Raw genomic sequence first — 10,927 nt, forward strand, 5'->3', positions numbered from 1 at the left:
AACTAGAGGTGTACCCATCATAGGATCAGTAATCAGTAGAAGCTGATAATTAGCTTTTTTCCATAATCAGAAATCGATTGTAATGGGCTGTGGCCAACAGATTATTAGTTTATTCAGCTTCAGCAGCTGCAGTACCACTGGAGGATTGGTGTCAAAGGCTGTGGTATGTACTTAGATAATTTGTTTATGTTTTGTGGTAACCACAATAATAAACAGTGATGGTTGAAGCCCTAGCCTACTTGTCTGACTAGCAACTTTGAGTTAAGGTAAGTGTACAACCTCACATACTAGCTGTACTTTTAGTGGAGTATGCACAAGTGTAACTTGTAAAGATCTTCAATCGGGTATCGGTTAACTATTGGTAAAATAAGGTTAAAAAATATCAGATATTGGTTCTGCCTAAAAATTGGGAATCAGTACAACACTACTACATATCACCAAGAATAACATTATAGTGGTAAAAGGAGATTACAGGAATGGTAGCAGTTGACAGGTAGTTAAAATTAGTAGTTTAGCTGGCAACACTAGCAATCGTTGTCAGAACTTACAGGATGCTATATGGCATGTTTAAGAACTCAGGATCTGTGTTAATAAATGGTGAGCCAAGTAGAGGTGTATTTTTCAGTTAACTGATATTCTACTGCATGATGTATATTCTAATGATTTTTAGCATTGAGAAAACAGAAGTGGTGTAACTTTTGCTATAAAGCACAACAATACCTGGTTACCTATGGTGGTGTGGCTTCTCTTACACAACCCCGACAAATTAAGCACCACAAATATTCTAATACATGCTCCCTTGTTGGGATTACTTCATGTTTTGAGTAGTTATCAAGATGGCTGCTATACACAGATTATCTTTTCCTTTGATGCAGCTCTTTATTCTTAAAGTGTAACAGCTACTGTTTTCAGAAGATCTGGTTAAGGATATTTTAACACTGTTAGCAGTACTTACACGTGTGGTTGTAAGGCTTCTTGTAACTTTGTGCTTTATGGAATAGTATAGAGAGGTTTTCTATTTGTTGTAGTGAGCAAAAAGGCTTGGAACTTTTATTGATGACATATGTATACTACACAATTTTCATCGATCACAAAATAAAAAATTGATTATATGTTTTCATCGATTAATTGATATTATCAATTAATTGTGAGAGCTCTAGTTGTATGGGGCTGAGTCTTGGGCCATTAAGGAACAAACCATTAGGAAGATTATGCCATAGAAACCTCCCTGCCAGGGGGCCATTGCAGTTGTAAACCTCCACACAATGCCTGTACTTGAAAAGAAATTCATAACATCATCACTTTTAATCAAGTTACACCACTTCTGATCTAACACAGTTTTAACTGTGGAGTGTTATCAGATATTATCACTTCTGGTTTGCCCCTCCTGGCAATGTATCTCCGAAGACAGTCCAAAAATTGTTCAGCAGAAAGACCCTCAACTAATTCAAGATGTATAGCCCGAACAGCTAGGCAAGTAAAAAGACAAATCCACATTTTTTGAACCTCTCCATTCTCTTTAACATGTTTTGGTCCTAGATAATCCAGGCCCACTTACTCAAAGAGTGCTGATTTTGAAACCCTCTATGGAGGCATTCTGGGTAGGGCAAAGGGAGCTCCATTGTTACGTTTACAAATTACACATCTAGACAAAGCAAATCTTACTTCAGCCCTCCCCCGAGGGATCCAAAACTCTTGGCAAATTTGGCTCAAGGTATGAGATGTACCTGAATGGACAAGACAATTGTGAACTTCTTGTATAACAAGTTGAGTAAAATGTACACGACAAGGTAATAACTTTGGATACTTTGCTTCTTCAGTCATATCTGCATGTAAATACCTCCCATAACACCTTAATATATCATATTCATCAGTATTCAAACCGAGCTGCATAACTAAACAATGTCTCCTTTTATTTTTGATCGCAACGAATACTTCGCCATATTTTCGGTGCTGGATGAAGGAAGTCCACAACAAGGATGACAACTTTACTTCCTGAGCTGAAATGAATCCATTATCTTCAACATTATCGAGAACTGTTCTTAGCAACTTGTATTGTTTGAGAAACTTTTCCCTGTTTATCTTATTCCAAATTTTCCTTTTAATAAACCTCAGTAAATACACTGATATACGAAGCAACTTTCTAAGTAATGAATAATGCTTCTCATCTATTCCCAGCAACGAATCTTGTTGACTTGTTTCAACTACTGTAACAATAGTGGTTTCCAACACATGCTGAACCCTTGTTTCTCAGTTTATTTCATTCAGAACATCAGGTGTGATATCAGGCAAATTCCACAGTGGCCATAAGGAATCCTCATTCTTAAGCCAGGTAGGACCGTGCCACTAAAGATCTGATTGGCCAATCTCCGAAACAGATGAACCTCGTGTAGCAACATCAGCAGGATTCTGGGCTGATTCAATATAACAAAAAGTAGTGTCTCTCTCATTAAGTATTTCCTTCACATGATTTTCAATAAACAAAGACAGTGGCTTCTTCGTTTTAAGCCAGTGTAAAACACACTGTGAATCAGAGAACATAATCTTTTCACTTATTTCTAATCCCAATTCTTTTACAATAAATTTACCTACTCTAACTCCCATGAGAACAGCCAATAATTCCAGACGGGGTATTGTAAGATGTTTAGATTTTTTTCTTTTTACTCTGCCGAACAGGTACCAACCGTACCATTGAAATTAAAAAATTTGTTGGAAACTGGTATCTCTGATTCTCAAATACGTAACAGTAGCGTAGGCCTTAGTTGAAGAATCACAAAATATTAAAAACTGCATACCACTCTTTGCATTCTTCACAAATCAAAGAATCTTAAGATCAGGTATTTCTATCAACAATTACAACACTTGACTCCATTCTGACATGAGTTCTTGACTTATTGGCTCATCCCATGACTGATTAGGAACCCACAGTTTTCTGTAAAAGCAACTTTCCATGAATTGTTATTGGTGAAAGAAATCCTAGTGGGTCAAATATCCTAGCAACACTGTGAATAACATCACGTTTAGTTGTAATAGTGTTTGCTGGAACTTTATTAAATCCTGGAACACTAAGTGTGTCTCCCACTGGATCCCAGAACAAACCAAGAACTTTAGTGATACCACTTGTAATAGACCTCTCTCCATTTGGAAGACATTCTAAAAACTCTGAACAGTTTGAATTCCATTCACGTAAATTCATGGCAGCTTTCTTAAATATATGTTTGGCTTCTTCATAAATTCCGTGAGTATCATCAACACTATCCACTCCTATTAGAACATTATTTACATAAATGTTATGTAAAATATGTAAAACAAGGGGTGATCCTTCTTTTTTCAAATGAAACTTGATGGTTGCTGCCAATAAAAATGGGCTACATATCAACCCAAATGGCACTCTGCAAAAACGAAGTATACACAAATTGTTCTCCACTGCTAATTTATTTGGATCCTTAAGCCAAAAAAAAATGTGTCACATCCCTATCTACCTCCTGGATTGCTACTTGGAGAAAAGCTTTCTCGATGTCTGCCTAAATAACAACAGAATAAGTTTGAAATCTCAGGAGGAGCCCAACCATGTCTGGCAAAATCACTGGTCCCCTATGTAAATGCTCATTCAAACTGTTAGTACCCAACTTTTCCTTAGAGGAAGCATCATAAACAATACGTACCTTTGTAGTAGACTTCGATGGAGTTAACACTGGATGATGAGGTAAATAATATGTATTTGCGAGTACTGTATTTGTATCTTGTACTGCTTCAATAATTCCTTGTGCTAACTGCTGTTGAATAACATTATCACAGAATTGTAGTAATGAAACATCACCCTCTAGTCGACAAACTAATCACTTCATCCTTTTCATAGCAACTTTACTGTTATAAGGTAACTCAGATTTATCTCTCTTCCAGGGAAAGGTAACTTGGTACCTCTCATCCACAAATTTGACAGTTTTACATAACTTCTCAAGGGCTTCATCATCACCTTCTCTGTCAATATTGTCAGCAATTCCCACCAATTCTAAACTCCAAAACGTTTCTAAATCTGGATTTTTTACTGAAGAAACATTAACACTACAATGTAAACTCTGATAGTCGTCCACATGATGTAACCTCGTAGCAGTGAAAAGTGTACCAAGATTTCCATCCTGATGAACAGAAGCAATCTCTGGACACTTTCCAGTGATAATATATCCAAGTCCAGATGGGATCATAAACATTCCAGATGGAAGTACTATTTTGTCACCCCCAACCATGTCCCAAAAATAATCTGAGCCAATTAACAGATCAATATGTGTTGTCTCCAATGTACAAGGTATGAAATCTGCTAACTTCTCCTTAGGCAACATATCTAAAAATTCAAATCCTTTTGTAACAACGGGGTCCTCTGAATGTTCCCTGTTATCTGTGGGAGATCATTAGCAAACATTGAAAGGTTTGTGCCATCCTTCAATTTGACCTTAAATTGGACAACACATGTACTTAGGTCAGTAGCCTTACTAGCTCCAAATGTGGAAATTCCTGATGTTCTGACCTTAAGTTCAATTGTTTAGCTAAGTTATTAGCCATAAAAGTATGCTGGCTGGCACTATCCAGCAAAACACGAGCAGTAGCAGATGCCATTCCATCAGGAGGCTGTACAAGAACAGTTGCTGTCTGTAACAGTACTCTCTCACCTGAGGGCAATAATGAGGGAGTAGTAGTAGTCAAAGAGTTTGACACTGCAAGCTGGTCAATGTTAGAAGGTTTAACACTCTCCTCTTTGGTATTCACAGGTAGCTCTGGAACCATTACATTCACTTCAGATGTTCCAAACTTCTGAGGACATATACATCTATTATGGGAATTACCTTTACCACAATAATAACATGATTTAAGCAGTGAACTAGGACAATCCTTACACATATGGCCCAGTTTTAGACATATAAAACAACGTTTCTGCTGAGCCAATCTCTGTTTTCTCTCAGACAAAGAAACATCTATCACACTTATCATTGAAGTGGCCACCTTTACAAAAATACATGGCAAAGTAGGCTCAGTAGAACTCCTCTCAATATGCCTTCTCTGTGAATTAGCAGTCAGCACATCTGACCTGTGAGAAACATCTGAGGAAGCACCAAAAGACTTGTGACCACTTGTAACATGTTTTGACACAAACTGCTGCCCTTTAACATAAAAGTTAGTGTTATACACATATCTCTGTACCAGCGTTGAAACCAGGTCGGGTTATCCGGGTCAACCGGGTCACATTTTCTCCAGGTCATCCGGGTCTGACCCGGTTTACAAATTATCCGGGTCTGACCCGGATTGGATCACGTGAGAAATGAAATTGTTCGTTTGACGACGTGGAAACTTATAAACGCTATCGCGTAGCTCTTTTGTGAGCCACACCCACTTATCGCATTACAAACATACGCTCAGCCACGCCCATTTATTAGTAAGTTCAGTATGTAGCACGAAACGGAGGGTATCTATGGTGAGGGGTAGCTATTGTTAGTAGGTGATGACCTTTTTTTTTGGTCTTCAACCTACAGCTAGGCTGAAGTTGCAATTCTAAAAAACCTGGATCTGCCCCTGTTTACTCAACATGAATCAAATGCTCAAAATGTAGTCTTGCTCGCTCGAGACTAGCCGAAACATAGCTCTTATCGCACGCCTCAGCTTTAATTAATCCGGGTCACATCCGGGTCAAATCCGGGTCTGACCCGGATTGCTACCCGGGTCAGTGGGTCATCCGGGTCAGCAGTAGTGACCCGGTTTCAACACTGCTCTGTACATTTTCTTGTATTGTCACATACTGACAAATGGCTTCTCTCAAAGACTTCATGTTCCAAGGAACAGTAGGTTGTTTATAATCCTCAAGCCTAGTTATAACCTCTGTAGGAAAATTGGAAATTATCTGTTGAACCAAGGTTCGTTGATCATTGATTATTTCACCTTGTGCCTCTAATTGTCTCAGCAATCTCTCAATTGTTTCAGATACCTTCTGAACTTCAACAAACTTGTTATTAACTACCCTTGGAATATTTTGCAACTTGGCATACAAGGAATCTATAATGGTTTCTTTTCTTCCAAATATATTTTGTAAAAGCTTTATAGCCATGCTATAGTTTTCACTTATTAATGGTATGCCTGCTATTGAAGACAAAGCAGATCCCCTCAACAGACTTTTCAAATAAGAAAACTTAGAAACAGGTGGTATGTTTTGTTCATGGATTGTAGCTTTAAAGGTATCCCAGAATTCTGGCCAATGCTGTATATCGCCATCAAACAATGGCAAATGTAACTTAGGAAGATTGACTTTTAAACTTGTATTTTCTGTTACAACATTTTCATGTTTTGTACCTGAATGTTTGTTCAAAGTGGAAGACCGCAGCCTGTCATCAACATCACCAGTTAACTTAGTTTTACGAACCCTTTCTTGTTCTCCTGAAATTACCTTCAGCCCTTTCTTGTTCTCCTGAAATTACCTTCAGCCTAGTCTGAAGAAAAACGACAGTTTTGCCGGCATCTAACAACAACTCAACATATCCTTTGTGTCCGTCAGCCAAGTCGTGAAGTTTTTTTCTCTTCCTTAGTCTTTTCTTTGCCTTTTAAGTCTTTTAGTACATCTGACCAGTCACAGTTACGGCGCTCTAAAAGGGAAGAACTGTTAGATATACGAGCAATTGTTTCCTCTACGCATAGCTTATCATCTTCTAAGGTATTCTCCTCCACTTCAGTGGATAAAAGGTGGCAGTCTCCTCCAAGTATCTTTTCAGTCGAGTCCTGGCAGGGCCTATTAACTGTCGTATAGGACCAGACATCGTGTCCCTGAGACCGGGATCCTGCTCACAGCACCAACAATGTCACGAAGGAGATGCCAAGCCTCGTTGAAGGAGCCGTTAGTGTCGCGAAGAATCTCTTTGCCAACGAGTCAAAGCACTTATTGAGTCTTATCATTGACAAAAGACTGATTTAATAATGTGTTTACAGCATTTGTATACAGATTTAACATTAGGTAATATTAAATAATGTTCATGATGTAATGTAACATAAAAGTAAGTGTCAATGACTTAATTAACATCATCATGTCCACGACAGCATTCATCTCATGGCTTTGTAATTTGTGGTGCTCTACTTGTAATGTAATAAGGATTAAAATGATACCTAGGGGTTATCCTTAAAGATAGGAACCAAAACTCGCTATGTAACAATTTTCAGCAAAGAACCATAAAAATACCTTTAGGAAATGATCCATATTTCCTTGCCAGTTTGACCAAATTGCTGCAAACAAATATTAATGAAATTTTCATTCAATGGTGAATAGGACCATATACAGCTCTTGTGATTAAACCACGATCAATATGACAACTGAGATGAAGAATGTGCCATTGTGAAAAAGTAAGACATCGTTCATAACAAGTAACCCTCTCTTGTTGTAGTGGTTGTTTAGCCTTCTCTAAGTACGTAGGCCAATGAATAAGCTTTTTATTGATATGCAGTTTTAGGCTTACAGTGGCGTAGCCAGGAAAAGACTACTGAATTGAGGGTTACACAAAAATGGATAAATTTCCACAGTATGCAAAGTACACTCCGAAATGCAAAGCATGAGTCATCTAGGGGGATCTGGGGGCATGCCTCCCAGGAAAGTTTGAAAATTTAGTGTCCTGGGATTGAACCTGGTATTAAATTTGACAGAAAATTTCAAGTGGATATCTATCTTGTAATTAGTGTTACAATTACTTCATATTTAGTTATAATAAGGTTTGTAGTAGATGTCCAAATTTGAATATATGTGTAGCAGCTGTAGTATGTATAGTAGTATAATAATATTAATCAGATCATGCAAGTGTCCTTTACAATTTGATTCTGTGTAGTCCAGAACAATCAAATCTTTTAAGAACGTTAACTTTGTCAATAACTTTATCTTGGTGAATGTACATCAGTACTAGGCCATTCATCCTTTCCTCTGTCAAGGTAGACCTACTCCAGTCCTTCAGACATCTCAGCTTCATTTTATCAAACTGGGTAACATCATAAGATGAAAAATTCTCTTTCCATAATTTCACTTCTGCTTCGAATGTTGCTGGACTTGGAAGATCACTGCCATAAAACTTTTTAATTGCTTCTACTTCTTTACTGTTGATTTTAGATAGCTTTCCAGGATGCAAAATGTATCCATCAACCCTTGACAATGATGACTCAGGGAATCGTTCAATGAATTCCTTAATGCAATGGTCAATGAAAGTGTAATACACATTCCTTCGATAATATGCTAATAACGACAATTCAGGTGAATTTTGTGCCAAGCCAAGCGGCACCAAAATTCACCTGAATTGTCGTTATTAAATTTTTTACCATTAACCTACCATCACAGCCATTTCTTGGCCGCCACCTTGGATTTCACATCTTTTTTCACCATAGCCTTTTTGAGGGCCGCACACTTTTTTTACAGCTTGGCTGTTTTGGATTAGATTTCATTTCTTTTTGTATTTGCATACCCCAAAGCTGGCCTATGGCCAGCTTATAGGCCAGCTTTGGGACTTTTTTAACCTATCTTTTTTTCTTTACCACAGGAAGAAGAAAGGATGAAGTAGATGTACTTTAAATATTTTATCAGTAAATGTACAAATTATATATATAATACATATATTGATTACAGAAATCTCCATGGTGGTTTCAATGTAACTGAACACTCTACAAGGTGACTTCTTCTAGATGTTCTCTCTACAGGGTGAATTGTTTGTAGCTGAACGATCTACAAGGTAACTTCTTCTAGCTGATCTCTCTACAGCTAGGGTGATTTGTTTGTAGCTGAATTCTGTACAGGTGATTTGTTTGCAGCTGAGCTCTTTACAGAATGGTTTCTTTGTAGCTGAACTCTCTACAAGGTGACTTCTTCTAACTGATCTTTCTACAGGGCAATTTGTTTGTGGCAGAATTTTATACAGGGTGATTTCTTTGCAGCTGAACTCTCTACATGGTGGTTTCTTTGTAGCTGAACTCTCTACAAGGTAACTTCTTCTAGCTGATCTCTCTACAGGGTGATTTGTTTGTAGCTGAACGATCTACAAGGTAACTTCTTCTTGCTGATCTCTCTACAGGGAGATTTGTTTGTAGCTGAACTCTCTACAGGGGATTTGTTTGAAGCTGAATACTCTACAAGTTAACTTCTTCTAGTTGATCTCTCTACAGGGTGGTTTGTTTGTAGCTGAACTATCTACAAGATGACTTCTTCTAGCTGATCTCTCTACAGGGTGATTTGTTTGTAGCTGAATTCTGTATAGGTGATTTGTTTGCAGCTGAGCCCTTTACAGAATGGTTTCTTTGTAGCTGAACTCTCTACAAGGTAACTTCTTCTAGCTGATGTCTTTACAGGGTCACTAGTTTGTAGCTGAATTCTCTACATGGTAGTTTCTTTGTAACTGAACTCTCTACAAGGTAATTCTTCTAGCTTATCTTTCTACAGGGTGATTTGTTTGTAGCTGAATTCTGTACAGGTAATTTGTTTGCAGCTGAGCTCTTTAAAGAATGGTTTCTTTGTAGCTGAACTCTCTACAAGGTAACTTCTTCTAGCTGATGTTTCTACAAGGTCACTAGTTTGTAGCTGAGCTCTCTACATGGTGGTTTCTTTGTAACTGAACTCTATACAAGGTGACTTCTTCTAGCTGATCTTTCTACAGGGTGATTTGTTTGAAGCTGAACTCTCTACAAGGTAACTTCTTCTAGCTGATCTCTCTACAGGGAGATTTGTTTGTAGCTGAACTCTCTACATGATGTTTTCTTTGTAGCTGAACTCTCTACAAGGTAACTTCTTCTAGCTAATCTCTCTACAGGGAGATATGTTTGTAGCTGAACTCTCTACATGATGGTTTCTTTGTAGCTGAACTCTCTGCAATGTAACTTCTTCTATTGATCTCTCTACAGGGAGATTTGTTTGTAGCTGAACTCTCTACATGGTGGTTTCTTTGTAGCTGAACTCTATATATATACAAGGTGATTTCTTCTAGCTGAACTATCTCTTTCCATAGTTGCATGAACTCCCTACAAGGTAACTTCTTCTAGCTGATCTCTCTACAGGGTGACTTGTGTGTAGCTGATCTCTATACAGGTTTCTTATTTCTAGCTGATCTCTTGAATTCTCTTCAGGGTGACTGCTCTATTAGAATGACTGCTCTATTAGAGTATCTCGATCTCGCACTTGCTGCACCAAGTTGGATTTCGTGTTATAACTCCGTGGCTTTAAGTCTGATTCTTCTACACCCTTGATGAGCCTTTCTAAGATGATTACTCCATCTGTACAATGATTTTCAAAGCATTACCCCAAGCGGTTTATCTGGTAGGCGTGGCAAGCAGTCGTTTTTTTATTAGCTAATCTCGATTGCACAATTGTCACACACTGTTGGTTTTTTCATTGTATCTTCCTGGTTTTTAGCTCGATTTCTTTCAAACCACTAAAGGTTTGAGGTTCAATAGTTAACCTATTCACCCACCGATTTTCAGCTTCTTCCCATATGCGGTATACCCTGTAGGCGTGACAACATATTGGTGTTATTTTTCGTGAATAATTTTTTTTATTTCAGAAAAAAATTTTTTTTATACCGGCCCTAATGGCACTCCCATCCTCCCCGATCTCTAGCTAGAAGTTAAACCTAATTTAATTTATAAATGACAAAAAGCAGAAAAATTGCTCATAACCCTTTGCCTGTTTATCGTATTCCAGCCAAAGTTGGTACCGAGATGCGCCTTTATACCCCCCTTCTGTGTGCCAAATTTCAAGGCAATCGGATATGGCGTTCGCAGTTTTTGTAAGTGTGCGACAAGAGGAAGAAAAATAAGAAGAAAAAAAAAACGAAGAAACTAAGCCAATTTTTGAAGTCGCATATCTCGGGAACGCGTGAAGCGATTTTGCTCAAATTTGGAATGTGGAGTGCTGAAGTTGGAGGGCATGTCC

General features: G+C 38.0%; 1 protein-coding gene across 1 annotated transcript; it reads right to left on the bottom strand.

Annotated features, from left to right (window-relative positions):
- Positions 1-2,914: 2,914 nt before the first annotated feature.
- Positions 2,915-4,340, bottom strand: LOC136251398 (uncharacterized). The gene is made up of 3 exons (XM_066043879.1): positions 3,922-4,340; positions 3,666-3,694; positions 2,915-3,264 (listed from the first exon to the last, which is right to left on the bottom strand). Exons 1-3 carry the CDS (start codon positions 4,338-4,340, stop codon positions 2,915-2,917), a joined length of 798 nt encoding a protein of 265 aa, XP_065899951.1.
- Between the last annotated feature and the right edge of the window lie 6,587 nt (positions 4,341-10,927).

This window comes from Dysidea avara, chromosome 1 (assembly GCF_963678975.1).
Source record: "Dysidea avara chromosome 1, odDysAvar1.4, whole genome shotgun sequence".
Lineage (NCBI taxonomy): Eukaryota > Metazoa > Porifera > Demospongiae > Dictyoceratida > Dysideidae > Dysidea > Dysidea avara.